The sequence below is a fragment of the Miniopterus natalensis genome, chromosome 8 (assembly GCF_054644295.1).
Source record: "Miniopterus natalensis isolate mMinNat1 chromosome 8, mMinNat1.hap1, whole genome shotgun sequence".
In the NCBI taxonomy this organism is placed as follows: Eukaryota; Metazoa; Chordata; class Mammalia; order Chiroptera; family Miniopteridae; genus Miniopterus; species Miniopterus natalensis.
The window spans coordinates 676102-699502 of NC_142088.1; the positions used below are offsets into that span (position 1 = coordinate 676102).

General features: G+C 64.5%; 1 protein-coding gene across 1 annotated transcript in view; it reads left to right on the forward strand.

Annotated features, from left to right (window-relative positions):
* KIF1A (kinesin family member 1A) overlaps positions 1 to 21933 on the forward strand; it is a 59861-nt gene extending 37928 nt beyond the window's left edge. The window contains exons 27-51 of the mRNA XM_087819465.1: positions 1424 to 1542; positions 2136 to 2221; positions 2742 to 2880; positions 3084 to 3258; positions 3361 to 3451; positions 4818 to 4936; positions 5080 to 5135; positions 5678 to 5786; positions 6846 to 6912; positions 7030 to 7114; positions 7401 to 7506; positions 7924 to 8049; positions 9731 to 9757; positions 12277 to 12300; positions 13400 to 13514; positions 14210 to 14343; positions 15061 to 15122; positions 15481 to 15626; positions 15875 to 16075; positions 16547 to 16624; positions 17041 to 17165; positions 17851 to 18003; positions 18485 to 18677; positions 19514 to 19632; positions 20250 to 21933. Of these exons, the coding sequence (XP_087675591.1) occupies positions 1424 to 1542; positions 2136 to 2221; positions 2742 to 2880; positions 3084 to 3258; positions 3361 to 3451; positions 4818 to 4936; positions 5080 to 5135; positions 5678 to 5786; positions 6846 to 6912; positions 7030 to 7114; positions 7401 to 7506; positions 7924 to 8049; positions 9731 to 9757; positions 12277 to 12300; positions 13400 to 13514; positions 14210 to 14343; positions 15061 to 15122; positions 15481 to 15626; positions 15875 to 16075; positions 16547 to 16624; positions 17041 to 17165; positions 17851 to 18003; positions 18485 to 18677; positions 19514 to 19632; positions 20250 to 20292 (2698 nt within the window). The 3' untranslated portion in view covers positions 20293 to 21933. The remainder of the gene's footprint in view (positions 1 to 1423; positions 1543 to 2135; positions 2222 to 2741; positions 2881 to 3083; positions 3259 to 3360; positions 3452 to 4817; positions 4937 to 5079; positions 5136 to 5677; positions 5787 to 6845; positions 6913 to 7029; positions 7115 to 7400; positions 7507 to 7923; positions 8050 to 9730; positions 9758 to 12276; positions 12301 to 13399; positions 13515 to 14209; positions 14344 to 15060; positions 15123 to 15480; positions 15627 to 15874; positions 16076 to 16546; positions 16625 to 17040; positions 17166 to 17850; positions 18004 to 18484; positions 18678 to 19513; positions 19633 to 20249) is intronic.
* Positions 21934 to 23401: the final 1468 nt, after the last annotated feature.

The following is a 23401-nucleotide window of genomic DNA, read 5'->3' on the forward strand; positions in this document are numbered from 1 at the left end:
CGAGTTTGAAAAATAAGAGTGGATAGTGCTCAGGTTTTTTACCTGCTGGGGCAGGGCCAGCAAGGGTGTGGAGGTCAGGATGAAGCAGCCCCACCTAAGGGGGTGCTAGAACCTGGAGTCAGGCCACCAGGTATGGCCCGTTCTGTGTTGCAGTCACAGCAGGTCCAGAGGGGTGTCCTGGATCACAGTGTGGGGCGAGGCCAGTGGCTCAGCTCGGTGGTGTCTGACCTCAATCCAGCAAGCTCAGTGAGAGGCAGGGTGACAGGGGTGACACCCCCTCCTCCCCTCCCAGCTCCTCCCCACTTCGCCCTGCTCCTTGGCCATCCACCTGGGCCCCAGGGCCCACCTGGCCAGCAGACCCTGCCCTTCCTTCCCCTGTCGCCCCCCCCAAACCTGCACCCTGCTCCTGCTCTAACCTTTGTCTGCCCATCTTATCCAATGAGGCCCTGGGCTTCCCTCACCACCCCCCTTGTGCATCTCCCTCCCTCCCTCCTGTGTCCAAATCCTGTCCCTCCTCAGGAAGCGGAGCTCAGGGTTACTGATGTTTGCACCTCGGCTAGAGCAGGAGCTGCCTGTGATCCCACTGCAGGAGAGGGCAGGGTGGAGGCAGGGTCTGCTGGAGTGTGCAGAGGGGCGCTGACCCCAGGGGCTTATGCAGGTGGGCCCTTCCTGAGCCAGGGTGCCCCTGAACAGTGGGAAGGTTTGCTCCACGTCAGCCTGCCCACCCCCCAGGGTCCCAGCTGTCCTCCTGGCTGCCCGAGTGACCCTTGCTTGTTGACCAGCTCAGGGACTGTGGCAGCTGCTGGGTGATGCAGCCTCCGGCTGACCTGGTCTGGCACCAGCTGGGCACTGCCACGGGGAGCGAGAACTCTGTTCTGTGGGTAGCTGGCAGGGGATGGCAGGCTGTGCTGGGGGTCTGGGGCGTCCGTTTAGCCAGCCTCCCTGGATGCTGGCCTGGGACTGACACCACGGAGCTCCCCACACTGTGTCCCTGGAAGCAGCTCAGAGGAATCGTGGGGCCTATTTCAGCATCTGAGCCCCCAAGTGTCGGGTCCCTGGGAAGTGGGGCGGGTGTTGGGGGACTGTCTGGTACCAGTTACCGTAGCTCAGCAAGGCAGGGTCCCAGGTCCTCCTCCTTGAAGCAGGCTGACCCCCTCAGCTGCTTTCTCGAGGGTTAGCAGTTGTGGCCGCCCTGCGCCCTGCGCCGCCCACTGACCACGGCCTCCGCCCCAGAGCACGCCCACCCTCCGCCGCCTCCCGCGTCCTCTGAGCACCCGGCCTGTGCCCGCCCCCTGCCCGCCCGGCCTCCCTGCGCTCCGCTTCGCAGTGTCGTGTCCGCAGTGTCACGTGGTGAGCTCGGCCTTGCTGTCGCCGCCAGTCGCCGAGCGCACCGGGCCAGCCCTGACTGCAGCCCCTCCCCTAGGGCCTTCGTGTACCTGAGCAACCTGCTGTACCCCGTGCCCCTGGTGCACCGCGTGGCCATCGTCAGCGAGAAGGGGGAGGTGAAAGGCTTCCTCCGCGTGGCAGTCCAGGCCATCTCAGGTATGTGCGGGGCCACGGGCCTGGCTCTCTCCTGCACAGGGAGAGGCCCTGGGCAGAGAGGCCTCCTCGGGCATCACACAGCGGTCAGCATGCAGCCAGCCTCACCAGGGCCCTCTGCCTGCTCTGTTTCTCTGCCCCTTTCTGGATTGGCGGCCAGCTGCTGGTCCCCAGGTGGGAACTCGAGGAGATGCCCCCAGCTCAGCTTCTGGCTCTGGCCTCCCGGACTCTCCCAGGGTGACCAGGGTCCTCTGGGGCTGTGCAGGCTGAGCCCAGGGCTGTCTGAGCCCACTCTGGCTTACGGAGCTCCCTCCCATCAGGCAGCCCCAGGTGGCCACAGAGACTATCTCCTAGCTCACCACTTGCTGTCCCTAAGCCCTGGACTAGCTGTGTCGAGGATGTGACCACCCCTGGGCCCTGGGGCAGCACTGGCTGGTGGTCAGCCTGCCAGAACGGTCCCTGCTGTGCTGGGGATCGGGTGGGTCAGAGCGCCGTCTGGTTCCCGCGCCCTCCCCTCACCCAGTGGCTCAGCCTGGCTCTGCCACACCACCTGGGGACCAGCAGGGCCCTGACCATCTGCTCGGTTCCCATTCCAGCTGATGAAGAGGCCCCTGATTATGGCTCGGGCGTCCGCCAGTCAGGAACCGCCAGAATCTCCTTTGATGACCAGCATTTCGAAAAGGTGCCGGGCAAGTGGCTCTTCCCTCAGGCTCTTTCCGGTCCCACCCCCACCTGTGCTGAGCCTCAGTGTCCGGTGCCTCGAGCCCAGCACTATGTGGCTGCCCCCCCCCCCCCCCCCGCAGTCCCTCTCTCAGAGGGGCTTGTCAGTGTTGGGGACACACAGGAGGGCCAAAGGTAGAGAGCACAGGGCAGAGGGGGAACCAGGAGGCTGTTTGGGCACCTGGCACAGGGAACCTGGCCAGGACCCTGAGAGCCAAGCAGAGCCGTTACCTGCATCCTGCCCACGGGGAGGAGGGGCTGAGGGAGGGGCTGGATGGGGCAGAACTGAGACCTTCCCCCGCATAGGTCAGCATAGGCCAGGGAGGGAAACTGAAGCCTGGGGAGGTGGGCACCTAGGGGCAGGTCCATGAAGTTCCCACCCGGCTCCAGATAGCACAGTTCTCCAACCCCTGGGCCTTTGACAGGCTGTGGGGCCCCACCCGAGCCCGCCCCCTCCGACTCTGGTCCCCCACCCCACACAGTTCCAGTCTGAGTCCTGCCCCGTGGTGGGGATGTCTCGCTCCGGGACCTCCCAGGAGGAGCTGCGTATTGTGGAAGGCCAGGGCCAGGGTGCAGACGCAGGGCCCTCGGCCGACGAGGTCAACAACAACACCTGCTCAGGTAGGTCACCGTGGCTGCCTGGGGCTGGGGGCTCTCAGACATGGCCCTCGCTTCACTGTAGCCTGGAGGTGCCTCCACCTTCTAGTCCAGCCCAGGGGGGTTAGGACCAGGCCCCCTCCTTGTGCCGGGTCCCCGAGGGAGGCTGCATGGGCTCTGAGCCTGACCTGGGTCCTGGGCCATGTGGCTGTACCCTTGGCCCCCAGCAGCGCTGCCTCCGGAAGGCCTCCTCCTGGACAGCCCTGAGAAAGTCGCCCCGGACGGGCCCCTGGATGCCATGCTGGACCACCTGAGGCTGGGCAGCACCTTCACCTTCCGCGTGACCGTCCTGCAGGCGTCCAGCATCTCTGCGGAGTACGCCGACATCTTCTGCCAGTTCAAGTGAGCCCAGCCCGGGTGGACTGCTGGGCGGGTGGGCAGGCTCTAAGCAAGGCCTGGGCCCTGTCCCCGTCACCCCACCAAGCCTCTCCTCTTGCTCTGCAGCTTCATCCATCGCCACGACGAGGCCTTCTCCACGGAGCCCCTGAAGAACACGGGGAGGGGCCCCCCGCTCGGCTTCTACCACGTCCAGAATGTACGTCCTCAGAGGCCTCCTCCCCCCGCCATGGGGCCCTCCCGGCTCTGGGTGGCCTCCCTGAAACAGCTCCATCCAGTCTCTCCACAGTTCCTTCTCCTGGGTGCCAGCGTGTGCTGGATGCGGTCGGGCATGAGTTCACAGGGCCTCCGGCACCAGGCAGACTGTGGGCTGTTGCTGGGCACTAGGCCCTTGGTGGCTTTGAGCCTGGAGGTGGGGGCAATAAGAATCCATAGAGCTCCCCGAAGGAAAAAGGTCTGGGTGGCCAGGTCCGTGCTGAGGCTGGGGCGCCTGCGAAGCAGACCGGTGGTGCGGGAAGAGGTGGAGGCAGGGCCTTGGGTGCTGGGCACAATCTGAAGAGGTTGGGAGAGGTCCAGGCAGGGGAGCCTCCAAGCCAGGTTGCCAGAGGGCAGGGGGCTCTAGGGGTAGGGGAGCAGGGGTAACCAGGCATGTGAGGGGTGCTCCATGTGGCCATAATGAAAGCTGCCAGGTGGCGAAGACTTGAGGACCAGGCTGGCAAGTTTGACCCTGAGCCGCCCGGGTGGTGGGCCTGCAGCCTGCGCAGTCACAGAGGCCTGCGGCCCAGTGGCCCTGAGACTGTCCCGTCCTGACCCTTGGGTGACGGAGTGCTCCTCAGTTCCCCAGCTGGGTAGGAGGCAGATCTGAAGCGTGCACACTGGCTGGCTCAACTCCTGGGCTGCCCTAAACGTTACCGCCTCCCAGGTCTGGAAGAGAGGAGCCCAGGTCAAGGTGTGAGCAGGGTTGTCCTGAGGTCCAGTGGGAGCACCTGTTCCCGTCCTGTCCCCGAGGCGTGTACACGGCTGTCTTCCCCCGCGTCCTCGTGGGGTCTTCCCCCTGCCCGTCTCCGGGTTCCAGTTCCCCTTTCTGTAAGAACACGGGGCCTGTGGGGTCAGGGCAACACTAGTGCTCTCACTCTATTCGATGACCCCGTCCCTAAATACAGGTGCTGGGGGTTATGGCTTCAACTTATGAACTGGGAGTGGGGTCCAGGGGGACAAAGCTCAATCTGTTCCTCTTGATGAGTGGGCAAAGGCCCCGGAAGGGTCAGACCAGACCTGAGGCGCCCTGGCCTTGGTCACCTAGTTGAGCTTTGCGTTCTGAAAGGGCAACCCCCCTGTGGCCCAGCTCCCTCTGTCCTGGGGAGAGAGGCCCAAGGCCACCCACTGGTGGTGTCTGTTGGGCAGTGATGGAGGAGAGGCAGGGCTGGAGGGACCGTGGGGGGGAGTGTTGTCCCCGTTGCAGGCAGAGCTCAGGCCCGTGGGGCCTTCCAGCTGGGCCTGGAGCGCCTGGTTCTCCATGGAGGCCCCCTGCTCCCCTCTGATCACCAGCCCACCTTGCCCACCAGATCGCAGTGGAGGTGACCAAGTCCTTCATCGAGTACATCAAGAGCCAGCCCATCGTGTTCGAGGTCTTCGGCCACTACCAGCAGCACCCGTTCCCGCCCCTCTGCAAGGACGTGCTCAGGTCTCTGCCCCAGTTCTTGTGGTCCCGTGGGGTCTGGGGGCCTGGGAAAGGGAGTGAGGCAGATGGGACTCCCTGGTCCGGCTCAGGCCCCTACGGACGTCAACCTGCTGGGTCGCCTCACATGAGCACCTCTCTCTCCGCAGCCCCCTGAGACCCTCCCGGCGCCATTTCCCACGGGTCATGCCTCTGTCCAAGCCAGGTAGGCCCGGCTCTGGGAGTCTGCCCCGAGGGTGCCAGTGTGGTTGGGCCACCTGAGCCTGTTCATGACACGAGTAGGAGCTAGAACGAGCAGGGGGCCAGTGGCACCCGAGGGGTGGGAAATGTCTGTGCTGGAACGAGGTGCTTGGTCAGGTGCCACGGGCTATGGCCAAAGTGTGGTCGAGCGGGGGGGCCCCAGTAGGTGGTGGGCCTCTGAGCAAGCGTGGCTCCTGCTGCCTGCTAGTTCTGTGGCATCCAGGGCCACCTCCCTTTCTTCAAGGACTGGGGTGTGTGGCCACGTGTCCAGGTGCGTGTGGCCATATGCTCCTCCCTGGGCATGCGGAAGCCAGTGAGTGGCTGCTGAGGCCTGACTGTGCCCAATGTGGGCACATCCTGGGGTATGGGGGGCGCTGGTGGTTTTTCTTGGAACGAGGGGCCCTCGCTGCCTTTGAGGCATCCCCCACCTTGGCACCCTCCTTGAGCGACCCCCAGCACACGGCGAGTTGGTCTCCCCTCAGCATGCGCCTCTCCTGTCACCCCCAGTGCCCGCCACCAAGCTCAGCACGCTGACCCGGTCCTGCCCCGGGCCGCGCCACTGCAAGTACGACCTGCTGGTCCACTTCGAGATCTGCGAGCTGGAGGCCGATGGCGAGTGCGTCCTGCGCCCAGCGTGTCTGCGCCCAGTGTGTCTGTAGCCAGCGTGTCTGCGCCCAGCGTGTCTGCGCCCAGCGTGTCTGCGGCCAGCGTGTCTGCGCCCAGCGTGTCTGCGGCCAGCGTGTCTGCGGCCAGCGTGTGTGTGCCCAGCGTGTCTGCGCCCAGCGTGTCTGCGCCCAGCGTGTCTGCGGCCAGAGTGTCTGCGCCCAGCGTGTCTGCGCCCAGCGTGTCTGCGCCCAGCGTGTGTGTGCCCAGCGTGTCTGCGCCCAGCGTGTCTGCGCCCAGTGTGTCTGCGGCCAGAGTGTCTGCGCCCAGCGTGTCTGCGCCAGCGTGTCTGTGCCCAGCGTGTCTGTGCCCAGTGTGTCCCCACCGGGGGCAGCTGGGGTTCCCAGGGGTGCAGTGGGAGCAAGAGGGCCCTGGGCCTGGCTGAGGTGGTACATGGTGGGCTCCTGGCCTCACTGACTGGTCTCCATGGACGGAGCCACCCCATCTTCACCAGCAGGAGTCGCTGGCTTTTGTGTTTTTTTGTTTTTTTTAATATATCTTTATTGATTTTAGAGACAGGAAAGGAGAGGGTGAGAGAGAGAAACATCAATGATGAGAGAGTCATTGATTGAGCCCACAACCTGGGCATGTGCCCTGACCGGGAATTGAACCCCGATCGCCTGGATCCCAGGTTGATGCTCAACCGCTGAGCCACGCCCGGCCAGGCTCGCTGGCTTTTTTTTTAAATATATTTTTATTGATTTTTAGAGAGAGAGGAAGGGAGAGGGAGAGAGAGAGAGAAACATCGATGATGAGAGTCACTGATCGGCTGCCTCCAGCACACCCCCTCCTGGGGATGGAGCCTGAAACCCGGGCATGGGCCCTGACTGGGAATCGAACTGTGTCCTCCTGGTTCATAGGTTGACGCTCAACCACTGAGCCACACCGGCTGGGCAGAGTAACTGACTTTCCTGTTCTCCCTCCTTCCGCTCCCGGGCCCATGACTGTGCTGCGGGCGGGCGGGGGGGGGGGGGGGGGGCAGGCCCGGCCTCACACGCCCCTCTCTCTCCAGTTACATCCCTGCGGTGGTGGACCACCGTGGCGGCATGCCGTGCCTGGGGACCTTCCTGCTGCACCAGGTGCGAGGCCTCCCTGCCCAGCCCGCCTCGTGCCCCCTGCCCTGCCCCCTGCCCTGCCCCCTGCCCTGCACGGCCCCCAGGCTCCCTGACCCTGTCCTCTCTCCTGGCGCCCGGCAGGGTATCCAGAGACGGATAACCGTGACGCTGCTGCATGAGACGGGCAGCCACATCCGCTGGAAGGAAGTGCGCGAGCTGGTGGTGGGTGAGTGAGGCCGGTGGGGTCTGCGTCTGCCTTGGGGGCTGGGGCTGGAAGAAGCTCAGAACTTAGACTGCGGGAGGAAAGATGGTGGGACGTGCCCTGACCCACGGCGGCTGGCCGGCTGCAGACCCTGCACAGGCTTCCCTGTCTGTCGTGGGATCACCGTCCACCAGATGCCCTGGTGGCCCACGGGGAGCAGGTCCCTGCAGGCCTCAGTCCAGAAGCCCCAGCCCAGGTGAGCAGGGACCCAGCTTCTGGAGGTGATATGGGCCTGTCCCCTTTCCTATAGGTCGCATCCGAAACACTCCAGAGACCGACGAGTCCCTGATCGACCCCAACATCTTATCTCTCAACATCCTCTCATCTGGGTACATCCGCCCGGCCCAGGATGACCGGTGAGTCCTTTGAGTGGCAGGCTCTGCTCCTGAGTCCCTGGGGAGGGGTCCATTTGGCTCAGGACCCAGGGGTCGGGATGTAGCCTGTGGTGGGTGCCCTTGGCCGGCCTGGATGTGTCAGGTCCAGCCACACAGGCTGAGGTGTCCGGCTGGAAGCTTCTAGGCCCCCTTTCTGATGCCTGAGGGAGCGGGAGCAGGGAGGGAGGCTGGTGGCCTCCAAGGCCCCTGGTGCATGTATGAGCATTTTTATTCATTTCGTCGCCTGGCAGGGGCTTTGGGGCAGTTGTGGGGATGAGCTGGGTCCTGTCTGGGAAGTTTTGTGGGTGGGTGGGTGTGTGGGCCGCATGGATGGTGGGCAGATAAGCGTCCCGTATTTCTCCGACCAGCTGCTGAGGGCAGCTGTGTGGCCTCTGGTAGGGGAACACTGGCCAGGGGTCCTGGAGGCAGGTCAGAGGCGCACTGGGTTGGTGACCCAGCACCTGGAGTGGAGGTGTGTCCACTGGTCACTCCTTGTCACCGGGCTATTCCTGCCCAAGCTCCCAAGTTATGGTCAAGAACTCGCAGCCTGGGCAGTCCCAGCATGTGGGGCAATGGACTGGGCATTCGAGGCCCCGGGGACAAACCAGCCAGCATGGGAGGGAGAGCCAACTGGAGGCTGGGAGCTCACCAGTGATGTTGCTGGGAGTACCCCGGGGGACGTCGGCGACTTGGCCATGTCTGGGGGGCTGCCTTACAGGGCTGCTGGGCAGTGAGCCGGGTGCTCCAGTCCCCGGCCGGCTGCTCCTGAGGGCTCCACCTACCTGACTGTCAGAGCTCGAGCTGCAGGTGTCCCCATGGGTCCCTGTGGCTATACGCAGGAGGGATGGCTGTGAGAGCTGCGTGTGCTCACACCGGGGTGGGTACCCACAGTCTAGGGAGCCAGTGTCTACGAGGACAGAGGGTCCTGCGGGAATCGCCTCCTATTTTTCTGACCTTTGGGCCGTAAGGACCATTCCTTAGGCAACTTGGGGGCTAGGGAGCAGAGACCCCAACAGGAGCAGACAAAACTCTGGTTCTAGCCCTGCCCTGGAACCTTCTAGGAGGAGCTCACCCTGCACTTGTGTCCCCAGGAGGAAGGGGTCGGGGGAGAGTGGGGGAAGGTGCTCTCATGTGGAGGTGGCACCGTGACAGGCAGGCTGGGGGTACATCTGGGATGTTGGAAGGTGAGGCTGCCTGTTGCCGTGAGGATGCACTGGGGGCCTGGTGGCGAAGGCTTGGTGCCCACCCACTCCAGCCACCTTCGGGGACGTGAGCCGCTGTGCCTGGCCCGTGGGAACCGGGACCCCCACAGGAGGGCACATGCCCCTGGGGAGGGGTCTTTGGGCCAGGCTGAGTGATGGCTTTGGACCTGGGGGAACCTCAGGTTCCCCCGACCTCTGGCAACTCCGAGATTCTTCAGGCAGGAAGGGAGCGGGGGGCAAAGGATAGGGGCAGAGGGGGTGCCTGCCAGGCCTCCCATCCTGCACTGAGGGCTGTTTGTGGCTCTTCCAGCTGCTGGGGGCACCCTGGGGGACCTAAAACCCAGGGTAGCTTAGGAGGCTGCAGCTCCTGACTGGACCTCGGGCTAGCAGGGCTTTGGCTAAATAAGTTCTTCCTGTCCCTGGAGGCCCCGGACTCATCGCCAGTGGGCTTTGGTCCTGCACCCTGGGAACCATTAGAGTGAGGCACCCCCAGGGCAGCTCTGGGGTCCATCAGCACCAAGCCTGAGGTCAGGGTTCTGGTCCCAGGACAGAGGAAGGCGTAGACCATTGCTGCTCTGCCGCCCCCCCCCCCCCCCCGCTTGGCTTTGGCCCTTGCTGGTGCAGCCTCAGGATGGCCCCCACTCCCACCCTGGCCTGGAAAAGCCTTGGGGACCCTCCTCAGCGGTGGCCTCAGGCAAGCACCATGCTGAGGCTTGACTGGCCAAGCCAGCCGGCCCCTCCCTCAGGCCTTCCCTCTTCCAGGACCCCCGCTGAGGTTCTCAGAGCCCAGGGATGGACCTGGCTGCTCTGCGAGGTCCTCAGGCCTCAGGCCACCCAACGCTTTGCTGCAGCCTGGCCTCCCTGCTCGAGGCCCACGCTTCGCAGACGCCCCGGCTCAGAGTGGTCCTGTGCCTGGTGGCTTCTCTCTCTGCAGCCCCCTCGCTCCCCCTGCCGCCCCCACGGCCCCGGAGCCTCACTAACCTGTGACTGTTTGTGTTTTGCAGGCAGTTTCTTGATTCGGACATGCCTAGGTATCATTTGTGCCCTCGGTTTTCTTTCCGCCTCCCCCCCCCGCCCCCCAGGTTTAGTTTCCTCTCTCCGGACTCCTTCTGCACTTGCTGACCTCTCCCTCCTGTTTCTTCATCTTTAATTTCCTTGGGACGCCCGTTTGATTTTCTCTTTAATCGCTTCCTCTCTCCCCTGGCTGAGTCCCTCTGCCCCTCTCTTGGTTTGGCTGCTTTGGTAGTTGGCTGCCCTCCTGTAGACACTGGCTGGTTCCCGCTACTCCCGCCCTGAGCCTTGCCCACCCCGTGCCCACCCGACCTCACCCCGCCGGAGGGCAGCCGGTGCCCCGCATGCAGGCTGGCTGGCCGGCCAGGCTCCCTGGCAGGTGACAGAGAGCAGAGGGAAGGAGGGAGGGACAGACAGGAGCCACCCGCCAGACTCCGCCTCTGCCCCTGCCACCCCTGGGTGCAAGCCCTCGCTTGGCGGTGGTCTCCACACGCCCTTTATGAAGTAGGTGAACGGTAACCCTGAGAAGGGCCCAGTTAGTCACCGGACTCGCTTGTGGGATCCCTGGCCCAAACCCCTGGAGGCACAGGTTCTGGGCTGGGACCTCGGTTCCCTGCCAGACCCAACCGAGGCCCCTGGGGTGGATGCCTCAGTCCCTAGTCCAGACTGTCCACGAGATTTGAGTCTGTTCTGGGCGGAGGGTCAAGGCCGACACCTTCTGGGCCCCTGTGGATGGGGTCAGAGCTCCAAGTGGTGGCCCCAGGGGCCCCCTGTGGGTAGCAGGAAGGTTTCCAGTTCGAACGCTTGGGTCTGTGAGCTGCACAGGGGGTGGAGGCTGTGTCCTGGGGGGGGGGGGGGGGCAGTACCGTCTGAAGCTGTGTCCTTGTCACATCCTGGCTGTGATGGGTCAGGACAGATGGTTACTGTGAGTGGTCCCTGCGGTGTGTCCCTGGGGGCGCGCGCACACACACACACACACACGCATGCACATGCACCTGTTCAATGTCAGAGTTCCCCAAACCAGTGGCCTGGTCTGGTTCCGCGGGGCTGCTCCGGCCTCCCTAGGAAGGGCCCAGATGTGGGATCTTGTTGAGACCGTGCCTCAGACCCCGAGCCTGGTGGGTGGGAGAGGGTCCCCGTGGGTCTAGATGGGGCCCGGGAGTCTGCATTTCTAACAAGTTCCCGCATGGTGCTGATGCCACAGGCCCAGGGGCCCCATGTCTGGTCCCTTATTTCTCCTGACAGTGGTTATCTGAGGGATCAGCTGAATGTCATGTGGGGCAGAGCGAGGGGTGCTCTGTGGGATGGGGCTCCCTCCTGGGGTGACCTGATGCCCAAGAGAGGTCCTGAGAGGCCCCTGCGCTGCTCATGAGTGAGGGTCCTGGTGTAGCATCCTTACCTCCCAGCCACATCCTCTCTGTCTTTCTGGGTCTTTGTTCCTGCCGAGTGACCCAGGGGCTCCCGTCATGGTTCCCACTCTATGCCCTGCCATCCTGGGCGTCCCGCGTGGCCGCCACTCTGCCACCCACCCCACCCTGCGCATACCCACCGCTGTCGATGACTCTCACTTTGGGTCTGAGTGAGAATCACTGCCCTGCAGAGGCCTCAGAGTCTGTGGCTCAATACTGGTCTCCAGAACCCTACCTGCCCAGGCTCCAGGGTCGGGCACCCGTGTTCCATGGAGCCCCCGCTGGCTGCAGGCCGAGGTTGGGTCTGCAGGAGGCGGCATGGGGCTGGGGGCAGCGCCATGGCAGTGCCAGGTCGGACCATGGTCCGGTTGCCTCCTTGGCACCTGGGTGATGGGACAGTAAAAGGCCCAGGAGGCCCCTCCCACCACCCTACCCCACGCCACCTGTGAGACCCACCAGAGTCAGGTTTTAGAGACAGTCTAGGTCACTAGTGTCCAATCAGGACAAAATTGCATTCTATCCTGACTGAGGGCCTCTCACTGGGAGCCTCTCCGAGGGGCCTCATGTGCAGGTGGACCTGCTTCTCACAGCCCAGGCCCAGGTTCCAGCACAGTCCACCCATCCTGGTCCCCGGGGTGGGGCCCTCGTGCTGGACCTTACCCAGTGTGTCTCAGGACCTCCTGGGGGGACTAGTAATAATCGAGGTGATGCAAGTGTGTGCTCCAGGCCCTGGGTCAGTGTGCTCAGTAACAGCTCCTGTAACTCCCAGGGCATGTCTGTGAGGCAGGAAGACAGGTCTGCCCACAGGCCAAGGGCACGTGGCTATGACGTGGCTGTGATGTGGCTATGACGTGGCATTGGAGCTGGGTGGTCTGAGGCCCCACAGAGCCTGGGCGTTTGGGGCCCCCAGGATGGACAGTGCCTCTCTAGGTCTTGGTCACAGCTCCAGGGGTGCCCACCTGGTCCTGCTGGGGACAGACCCAGGCTCTCCCTGCAGACACTGGGTGGGCGTGGCGTGGCGTGGCGTGGCGCCCCGTGTCGGCTAGCTCGTGCGGCGGGGGATGGTGCTTGTTCTGACGTTGAATCTCTTCTGTGTGTGTACGTGTGTGTCCCGCCTGCCTCGTCTTTAGCGTTTCATTCGGAAATGACACTAGGTACAGCTCACGTCTCTCCTCCGCGCTCGCTTGGTCTGCCCTCCTCTGCTTTTCAGTTCCTTTCTCCGACGTCTCCCGTTCTCGCTGCCCGCCTGTCACTCGCTGCCCTCACGTCCCTTCCTCTTGATCTCTGCCCCCGTGACAGCGGCCCTGCGCCGTCCCACTGCTTCTCCCGAGCCCCTGGGCTCTGCCATGGAGAGAAAGGCAGCCCCCTAGGCGGCCTGGCTCCCTGGGCACCCTCTGCGCTCCTGGGCCCGGCCGTGCGGGGCCTGTGCTGCGGCCTGGATGCTGTGTTGACGTGTTTCTCAGCTGTGTCTCTGTGAAGATGCTGGAATGGAAACCGGGCGAGGCTGGGGGCTGCGCAGTGCTGCCCAGGGCCCACGGGGTGGCCACAGTGGGGACTGAGGCACATCCTTGCCCCCAATGTGCAGGCGAAAGAGCAGGCACTCTGCTGCCGTGGCTCAGGCTGCCCCACCCCGGGGAGGGGTTCGCTGGCCCCTGGCTCCTGCTCTGCTCAATACCTTCCCGGGTGGGCGACGGGGGCAGAGAGGAGAGAGAGAGCCCGGCCTGCTCTGCCGAGTGGAAAGCCTGCCGCAGGGGGAGTGGGGCTGTCTGCAATCTGCCACCCGGTTTCCGCTCCCAGCATCCTCCCCGAGGGCCCTTCCTCTCCCGAAATGGTCCCTGGAGGGTTTTGCAAACCTGGGCAGGTTCCTTAGGGTCCAAGGAGAGACCTTGGCACCTCCTTACTCAGACCAAGGCTCTCACTCTGTCCGCATCCTGGAGGCCCCCCTCCCTTCTGCCCTTTCCGCCCTCCCTGCCTCTCAGCGGGAGGGCTGCGGGCTACCGAGTGCCACTGTCGGTCCACAGTGGAGGTGAAGCTGGGCTCACCCTACCGGTGGCATCTGGAGCCCACCCTCCCGGTCCTGAGTAAGGAGGGGTCTGTCTTTCCTGGACACTGCCCCCTGGCCTCCAGACCTGTGACCCCAGTGACACTCCCTGCGGGTCACCCACGTGTCTCTGTCTGTCCGTCTGCATGTCCCCATCCCAGCCCCACGTGGCCAGCACGTCGCTGTCTCACCTCCTCTCTGCCCCCTCCCAGGACCTTCTACCAGTTCGAGGCCGCGTGGGACAGCTCCATGCACAACTCCCTCCTGCTGAACCGTGTCACCCCGTATCGCGAGAAGATCTACATGACCCTCTCCGCTTACATCGAGGCAAGACTCTCGAGCCCGGGGCGCACCACCGAAGTCACCTGTCCCTGGGCCCGAGCGCCTGTCCGGGGCGAGGAGGGCGAGCATGCCCTGGACAGGCCCAGACGACCCCGCTGTCTCCCCAAGTCCTCGTGACATCCGGGCACCTCGAATGGCAGCCCTCAGCCCACCCGCCGCCTTCGCTGTGTGGGCTTGTTCTTGGTGCTGCGAGGTGGCTGCCGCGCCCCCAGCCATCACATCTGTGTTCCAGGCAGAACAAAGCAGAAGCCTCCTCCCCGCCTCCGGGTCTGAAGCCCAGGAGCAGAGGGGAGCGTGGGTGTTTCTAGTGGGCACAGGAGCCAGGGGTCTGGAGGTTTGGGGTCAGCAGCGGAGGAGAGGGTATCACCTCCCCTCAGAGCCTAATCACTCCCCCTGTACTGGGGGCTCTGCCCAGACAAGGCCCCAGCGTGCATCAGCTTTGTCAGAGCTACGGCTGAGCTTCAGGAAAGCAGAGCGGCCCCGTAGCGTGCCACGTCCACCACCGTGACGTGGTCTGTGGCGCGTTAGACGTACCACGTGGTGCAGTCTCACAAATGTTCTGCGCCACGTGCCACCTCTTTTATGGCGAGGCAGCTGAGGATGGTCAGTGTGGTGGCTCTTGCCCCTAGGAGGTTAACGGGGTGTCCTTGTGCTTGAGCCCTGCTCCCCTGCCCCTGCAGATGGAGAACTGTGCCCAGCCGGCCGTTGTCACCAAGGACTTCTGCATGGTTTTCTACTCCCGTGACACCAAGCTGCCTGCCTCCCGTTCCATCCGAAACCTGTTCGGCAGCGGGAGCCTGCGGGCCTCTGAGAGGTGAGCTGCGGGGTGCACAGGGCACCCTGTCACCTGAGGATTGGCCCTGGCTCTGCTCGGGGAGTGCTGGGCACAGACTGGTCTGGGTGAGGGCCGGGCTTGTCCCCTCCTGGCCCTTCTCGCTCACACCAATGGCACGTTGGGGAGCCACACTGCACCCCACTGCAAGGGGGACACGGGACTCTGGGTCATCAGGGCTGCTCTCCCACGCACAGTGGAGGGGCTGGATAAATGGGGCAGGGGCCAGGGAGGGGACTTGGGACCAAGGCTGGCAGCACCTGAGGGTCAGACGTCAGACACCAGGACCAGCCACGCCTCTCACGCCCCCACCACTCCTTGCACTCTGGGGGGACAATATCGAGGCAGTGAGGCTCCCCACACGCCCTGTGTCACGGACCCCGGTGTCCAGGCCACTCTGGGCACAGCTGGGAGGAGGGCGTGTGAGGGTCAGGACTCCGTGGCCCGGGCTGGCCGTGACCGGCCTGTCGTCTGAGAGGTCCCTGAGAGGGCGGGTGGGGTGCCCTTGGTGGAACCGGTGGTCCCGGGGACGGGGGGTCTGGGATGGGAACAGTCTAGGGCTACATCATGGGGCCTGGCACCCAGCTGCGCCTGCGAGGCCACCTGGCGGCAGGGCGGGTGCCCAGCGTGGCTTGGGGGGGGCAGTGGGTCCCAGGCGGTGCTGGGCCGGCGACCGCGTGCCCTGCTCTGCTCCCGCAGCAACCGCGTGACGGGCGTGTACGAGCTCAGCCTGTGCCACGTGGCCGACGCGGGCAGCCCAGGTAGGCATCCTCCCCGCGCCCCGGGGCTGGCGGCGAGCGGGGGCACTCCGTCGAGGGTCACTCCAGGTGACCTCGGCTAAGCGGCCATTCGGGGGCTCCCTTTCCGCATGTGCCTCCCCAGGGTGGTCCTGGGGCTAGAGGACTCGAGGGGAGGGCCTAGCAATGGGGGGCAGGCAGATGGTCACAGCCGCGACCCCCGCAGGACACGGTGCTGGATGGCCGCCGGGGGGAGCCCAGCCTGGCTCTGCAGCCTGGGGGCGGGCCCGGGGCGGGCAGCGGGGTCAGGGGAAGGGGAGCTGCCCTCGGGCCCCGTCCCTGCGCCCGGGGAGGGATGCGGTTGGACGGCGCCCCTTCGCAGGGATGCAGCGGAGGCGCCGGCGGGTGCTGGACACGTCTGTGGCCTACGTGCGGGGCGAGGAGAACCTGGCGGGCTGGAGGCCCCGTAGCGACAGCCTCATCCTGGACCACCAGTGGGAGCTGGAGAAGCTGAGCCTCCTGCAGGAGGTGGGTCTGTGCCAGGGCCTCGGGGGCCAGGCCACCCAGGACAGAGCCCGGGCACTCACATTGCGTGCTGGCCACAGGACTCGGGGGGGCTGATCCCGCCAGCAGAGTGGCCCCAGGTCCGTCCACTCTCCCGGGGTCTGACCCGGGGGCCTGGTGCTCAGCGGGGCCACCGGCCCTTCCCTTGCCCTTGTGCGCAGCGGGCGAGGCAAGGACAGCGGGTGAGGCCGCGCCCTGGCTCTTGTGTGCAGGTCGAGAAGACCAGGCACTACCTGCTCCTTCGGGAAAAGCTGGAGACCACCCAGCGGCCCATCCCCGAGACTCTGTCCCCGGCCTCCAGCGAGGACTCTGAGTCCCACAGCTTGTCCAGTGCCTCCTCCCCACTCTCGGCTGATGGCCGACCATCGCCCCTTGACATTCCCAGCGAGAGACAGCGGGAGCTGGCCGTCAAGGTAGGGCAGGCGGGCAGGTGGGCGGCGGACAGCATGGCCATCGCCAAGCCCTGCAGGGCTCCGCTGGCCTGGCCTTGTCCATGTGGGCTCCCGTCAGGGCCGGGAGCTCGGAGAAAGGGGGATCGATAGAGTCCCCTTGCCCACTGCCCCCACACTGGATTTTGGGAGCCTTTTACCACCTCCCCCCCCGCCGTGGCATGTCCTCTCTTGAATGCCTATGTTGACACGGAGCTCACCACCCCCATCCCAGCCCTTTCTGCGGCAGGGGGCCCACCAAGAAGGCCTTTGCCCAGGCCCTGTGCCCCGGGGAGGCTTCCCCAGCTCCCCCCATCTCCTTGGAGGCCTGGAGGTGCTGCCCACCTTGACCTGCAGGGTCAGGCCCCTCGGCCAGTCGCTGTGTTGCTGGTAGCTGAGCCGTAGGCCAAGCCGGGTCACGGGAGGCCCCTGACTGGGTGTTCACTGTGCCCGCAGTGTTTACGGCTACTCACGCACACGTTCAACAGAGAATACACACACAGCCACGTCTGCATCAGCGCCAGTGAGAGCAAGGTAGGCACGACCAGGCCCGAGCCCCACCCGGCGTCCCGCGGGGCTCCTGCCCTCTGGGCCCCGCTCCCTTCCCCGCACCCACTGGGCTGGCTTCTGCCCTCTTTGTTGGCGTCTCCCCACGGCCGCCCTCGGGCTGCATGTCCTAAAGCCTGGGCTCGGCCACATCTTCCCCAGCCCCACCCAGCGGGGTCCTCGGTGCTCTTTGGAGCCCCATGGCCATGAGTCCCCGGTGGGGCTGGGAGGGGGTGGGGGATACTGGAAAGATGGTGCCTGCTGTTGGCGTAGGGGTGCCCTGCATGGTAGTTAAAATGCCAGCAAAGGTGCGGGAATCAGCCACTGCATGGTCCCCCCGCCACAAGGGCCCAGAGATTGCCCCCTCCTTGTGTCCCCTGCAAAGGACTCTCTGTTCTCCACAGCTCTCCGAGATGTCTGTCACGCTGCTGCGGGACGCGTCCCTGTCCCCTCTGGGGACGGCCACGCTCACGCCCTCCTCCACCTGCCCCTCTCTGGTTGAAGGGCGCTACGGAGCAGCCGACCTGAGGTGAGTGAGCTCCAGGCTCCCGAGCAGCTGCTGGCTCTGCCAGCTGACAGACGCGGGGCAGGGCTCACAGAATACTCGGGGAGAACAGACACGGCTCGTAGCTGAGAGAACTGCCAAGCTCACTGCCGCAGACAAAACGCGTGGCATTGGAGCTGCGCTGGGCAGAGACCCCCCCACACACTGCTAACACCGCTTATGTCTGATCATCTATCTTAAGTCCCTCGGCGTTTCCAAATTTTCTTCTTAAAAAGAAAAACTGTCATGGAGGCCTCTGGCCCTCAGCCTGAGACTGGCCGCCTGGGCCACCAGGTCCAGTCACGGCCTGACGGGTACCATTGGCCAGCAGCTCCCTCTACACAGACGGTCTCTGAGAGCGTAGTGCCAACTTCAGCTCAACTCTGGAAAGGACGAGTGGCTGCAGCCGCCTTTAGGGGGTGACGGGAGAGGGGCAGAAGGCACCATGGGGCACAGGTGTTGAGTCCCTGGCAGCTGACCCCTCCCCACCCTGTCCAGCAAAACCCTGGAATCAGGCGGGTGGGCCAGACTGTGGGTGCAGCAGGCAGACGGCTAGAAGTGCCCACGCAGCTCTGCGGGCATGATGCTCCGTCCGGGAGCCTGGGGGTGGTTCCAGGCCCCGAGAAGGGCCTTGCAGAGGGACGCAGAGGCTCACTCCTCTCTGTCCCAGGAGCCTGCAGCCCAACTCCCGGCCGGCCAGCCCAGAGCCCGAGCCCCTGCCCGAGGCCGACTCCAAGAAGACCCCCTCCCCTGCTCAGGCCACGGAGACGGACAAGGAGCCCCAGCGCCTGCTGGTTCCCGATGTCCAGGAGGTCCGGGTCAGGTGAGCAGGTCACAGCCAGCCTTGTCCCCTGGCCTAGGGCAAAGGGCTGGGGGGGGGTCAGAGCCAGGGCCCAGGCCTGGACGCAGCTCTGCACAAAGACAGTTGTAATGTGTCTGCAGATGACCAGCTTGGCACCATGCAAACGTCTGGTGGTCCTCTCGGCCCTGAAAGCACACAACCCCCCCCCCCCCGCCCCCTTTGATGGGCGTGGTCTGGGGACACAGTGTCACGGGCCAGGGCAGGTTCAGCTTTTCTAAGTTTTTCCATTTCACGGCTGGGGACTGAGGCTCAGAGATGGGCTGGCGGTTCTGGTCTCCGGCCCCCCGGGTTGGGGTCCTGCGGGCCCCTGAGTGCCTCTCGGCGGCTTACTTTCTGCTCCGAGCCACGGCAGCATGGCAGGGGCCTGGCTCATGGTGGACGCTGGGCCCTGGAGTTGGGGCTGCCAGGAGGGCATGAGCGAGCAGGCGTCCTGTCCCTGCAGCCCCATAGTGTCCAAGAAGGGCTACCTGCACTTCCTGGAGCCGCACACGGCCGGCTGGGCCAAGCGCTACGTGGTGGTGCGGCGGCCCTATGCCTACATGTACAACAACGACAAGGACTCCGTGGAGAGGTTTGTGCTCAACCTGTCCACCGCCCAGGTGGAGTACAGCGAGGACCAGCAGGCCATGCTCAAGGTGCGGCCACAGAGGGGGCCGGGCGGGCCCTGGGCTGGCCGGGGCGCAGTGAGTCCCAGGCAGGGCCAGGAGGGCCGGAGCCAGGGGCAGCCTCACTGTCCGTCCCTCTGTCTCTCCTGTCCCAGGGTCTCTACCACTCATGGGGCTCCTGGTCCTGGTGACGACCAGTGGCGATGGGTGGGACAGGCATTCACCTTCTCCCGTTTAAGGGCCAACACCCCAGTCCCCTCCTCCTGGGGACACCCAGGATGGGTGGGGCCGAGCCATGCAGGACCAGCAGTGCTGTGCCCAGGGGTCCAGACCCCTGTCCCCTGGCTTTGCCCCACCCCTCTGAGCAAGCACAGCCCTGGATGTGTGTCCCGGGGGCCCTGACTCCTTCTTGCGGCCACTACACTGGCTACTACGTAGTTTTGCTTCCCTGGGGTGAGGGTGGGACCTCCACCCACTACTCAAGGGCTCAGGCTTGAGGGGAGAGGCTGCCAGGATTAGTGGGGCCCAGGGGACACATCTGGACCACGGCTGTGCCAGGGTCCCAGGGGAAGGAGCCTTGGCCCAGGAGGTGGGGACACAGAGCAGTGTCAAGGTGGCCCCGGGGCGTGAGAACAGATGGGTGTTCTGACTGCAGAACCTTCCAGAAGGGGACAGAGCCTGTCAGGCCAGGAGGGACCGTGCAGCTGCAGGGAGTTCACGCAGCCCTTCAGCCCCGCTGCCCATGGGCCTCCCCTCCTGCTCCCTCGTCCCGGCCCGTGCCCTCGCCCCAGGGGAGCGGTGCCCGGCGAGTGCCGACCCCAGGGAGGCCTGGTGTCCTCTCACGGTGCCCTTTCGCTGCCCTGCAGACGCCCCACACGTTCGCCGTGTGCACGGAGCACCGTGGCATCCTGCTGCAGGCCAGTAGCGACAAGGACATGCACGACTGGCTGTACGCCTTCAACCCCCTCCTGGCGGGGACCATACGGTAGGGCCACCTCGGGCCACCTCGGGCCACCTCGGACGGCATGGGGCTCCCAGCGCCGCCGGGCGAGGGCGGGTACAGGCTGGGGGGCGGGCGCGTCCTTGAGGCCGCTGATGCTCGCGTTGGTCGTTGCTGCTCAGGAAGTAGATAAAAACCTGAGACTGAAAAAAAAAAGTCCTGAGACTGTTTTTTAAAAATTTTATTTATTGATTGATTTCAGAGAGAGGAAGGGAGAGGGAGAGAGAGAAACAATGATAGTCATTGATGGGCTGCCTCCCACAAGCTCCCTGCTGGGGATGGAGCCCCCAACCCAGGCGCGTGCCCTGACCTGGGATTGAACCCTGACCCCCTGGATCATAGGCCGATGCTCAACTGCTGAGCCACACCAGCCGGGCAAATCCTGAGATTTGCAAACCTCATGTGCTCCTGGGCGGACCCTCCTGTAGGGAAAACACCTTTGTGTCGGGAACAGCCAGCCCCCCCGACCCCCGTCCATGACCTACAAGGAGTCACAGTGACAGGAAACGGGCTGGAGCCGCTGAGCGGCTGTGGCTTCCCTGCGGCAGCCCCAGCCGCCCGCCGCCCACCCTGACCCCTGCCTCTCCTCCACCCTCCCGCAGGTCCAAGCTCTCCAGACGGCGGTCTGCCCAGATGAGGGTCTGAGCGGAAGACGCCACCCTCCCTCCAGCCAGCAGGCCCGGCCTGGCCCCTCTCACCATCTGTCTGTCTGCACCACCCAGCCCTTCCCACCTGACGGCCAGCGCGCCCCTGCTCCTGGGGACGCTGCCCGGGCCAGCGAGCCCGCCGTGGCCGGGGACCTGCGCCTCATGAAAGTCCTGCTCCCAGGGGAGGCCGCACTGTCGTCATTCCTGGGGGGAAGCACTGGGAGAAGCCGAGAGACCCGAGGGCGCCAGGCAGGGGCATCGCTGACGTTCTAGTATTTTTTTAAGCATAGACAGACTCATAATTAATATACAGTAGTTAGCAACCTGGAAACAACCCGCTCCGAAGTTAACAATAAGACTGTTCTATTTATAAGTATTTATTTCTAACAACCTGTAGGATTCAGATGGACCCTGTTCCCGCTTGTACCCATAAGCACCTCCCAAGCCTCTTAGGGACAGACAGGGTGGGGCAGCCACCTCGGAAGACCACAGGGAGGTCGGCACCCCCGGAGCGCCTGCCCAGGCCCAAGGCCTCTCCCCGGCTTCGTGTAGGGCAGGCCCTCGTCCTGGGGTGTGTGCCCGTGTTGAGGGGGACCTGATGCCTGAAGTCCAAGCAGCGCAGAGGTGGCCTGTGTCCCTCTAGCAGGAGGTAAAGCCCACATCTCCCCTGCACAGCAGCCACCTGAGATGGGACTCCGGGTGGTGCCAGCACAGCTCCAGGAGCGTGTGGGAGATAAAGGAGGTGGGTGGGGCTGGGCTGTAGGGGGCTGTCCTGGCGGGGCCGGGGAGAAGGGACCAGATCCCACGCTTGTGTCACGTGTCCAGGCCACAGGGCTCAGGTGGCTGGGGTTAGAGGTTGTCCAGGGTGACGGGGTTAGAGGTTGACCAGGGTGACGGGGTTAGAGGTTGTCCAAGATGATCTAGGCATTGAGGGGCTTGTGGAGCAGGCTCTCTAGCTGCTGTGAGAAATGGGTGAGCTCTGGGGACGAGAGTCTGAGACTGTCCCTCTTTGCCCCAAGAGGAGAGAGTTCCCGTGGGTGCCAGTGAGAACATGCCATGAGGTCGGATGAGGGCGGCCGACGTTGGGGTCATCCGCCATCCAGGCCCCCCGTTCTGCATCAGAGGTGCCACCACTGTCATGTTCTGGCCTCGTTACAATATCCGCCTGGTCCCCCTCTGCAGAGCCTGTGCCCGAGGGTCTCCCAGGACAGGACAGGAGTCAGCCCAGGCCAAGAGTCTGGCCCAGGCCCTAAACCCATCAGAGAAACTCCCAGCCTGAAGGTCTTCTGGGACCTGTTCCCACACCCGAGGCACATTAGGCCTCTTTTTAGCTTAAGGGAAAACTGCAAAACTGTTAGAGGCCCAGGCCCATGGCCCACCCAGAGCGGTTTCATTCAGCCCCAGGTTCACTCCCAGCCTTGCTGGTCGGCGGCTTTCTCTGGCACCTCCAACTGCCCTTGCCAGCCCCTGCCGGGCGCCACTCACTGACCCCTGACTCCCACTTGGCTCAGACGACCCCAGCTCACCCTGAAGCCAGTGATTCTGAGACTCCCCTTTATTCAGCAGTGTCCCCATGTGGCGCTGACACAACACGTGGACACTGTCACGGTTCCAGGCTCTGAGGCCAGAAGCCCCAGCATCTTCCAGGCTCTGAGGCCAGAAGCCCCAGCATCTTCCTCTGGTTACGTGTGGTGTTGGCTCCCGTCTGAGTGACAAGGTTCCAGTTGAGGTTTTCCTTTGGGAAAGTTGTTCAGGCCCCATAAAATTCGCCTCAGGTGAGGGGTGCAGGAGGGGGGCCCCTGGGGCAGCTGTGTGTGCCAGCCAACCACACAAGCCCAGCTGCCCTCCTCCTGGGGCCTGGATGGCACCCTGAGGGGAAGCCCAGCAGTAAGATCAGGGCCCAGGACCACGTCTGGGAGCCCAGGACTCAGAGCACTGTCCTTGCAGATCCCAGGTGAGGGTCCCATCCTAGACTGAGCTCAAACACTGTCCAGAAGCAGGTCTGTGCTCACCTGCACAGGTGTCCCTGCAGGTGCCTGACTGGGACACGGAGGAGAGGAGACAGCCACCTGGGACAAGCCCTGGTTCTAGCATTTATGATGCCTGTGGGCAGGGAGGAGACGCAGGGGGAGCGAGTTGTTCTGAGATGAGTCAGGTTCCGAGAGCCCAGCCATGGCCCACTCAGGTCAGCCAGCCTGAGGATGTGGCACAGGTGCCTGAGGCCAGCCAACCTGCAGAGCACCTGTGTCCTAGGCAGGGCTGAGGGAAGGAGCCCACTCGAGGGTTTCTGAGAATCACCCCAAATTGAGGAGCCTCCACGGCCATGGAGACTCCCAGGGGCTGTTCCATTCTGGCTTGGGGTCATCTTTGCCATGAGGAGCCAGGTGTGGACCTGGTGACCCTTCCTGCTGCGGCGAGAGTCCTGGGTCTGAGTGCAGACACCCAGAGGGGCTGGAGAGGAAACCCACGTGGGGCCGGGAAGCCTGGTCTCCATACCCACCCTGCCCCAAATGCCCACGTTGCTGTGTTAGCTGGGACGAGCTGTCTAACAAACTGGGACTTGGTTTCCACATCTGTGACTGGCGAGGCTGACCCGGGGTCCCCTGAGGGTCCTCACACTGTGGGTGCAGAGAGTAAAGTCAGGTCTGGATGGCTGCTGTCCTGCTGAGTGGGGGGGAGAGATCCAGAGAGCCACCTCTCTGGTGGTTTTTTTTGAATGCTTGAGGCCCCTCAGGTTGCAGCCTCGTTTTGCCTGAGAGATGGCCACCCTCGTCCGGAGCGGGCTCTCTGTCCCCCAGGGGAGGGCGAGCTTCCTGTGGCTCTAGGGAGAGGCCCAGGGAGGGGATGCTGGGCTCCAGCTGACGGGCTCTGGGCTCCGATGACCCTGCGGATGCCCAGGGTGTGTTGAGATGTTCGTAAGTTACAAGACCTCCACTCGGAAAAAATCGCTCATAAGATGGCAATGTCTCACTCGCCCCCCCCGCGCGCGCACACACACGCGCAGGCACCCCGGCGGCTGTGTGAGGTGGTCCCTCCGCACCCCGTGGCAGAGCACTCGGGGAGGCGGGAGCCGGTTGCCATGCTGGTCCTCCGGACGTCAGCCTGTG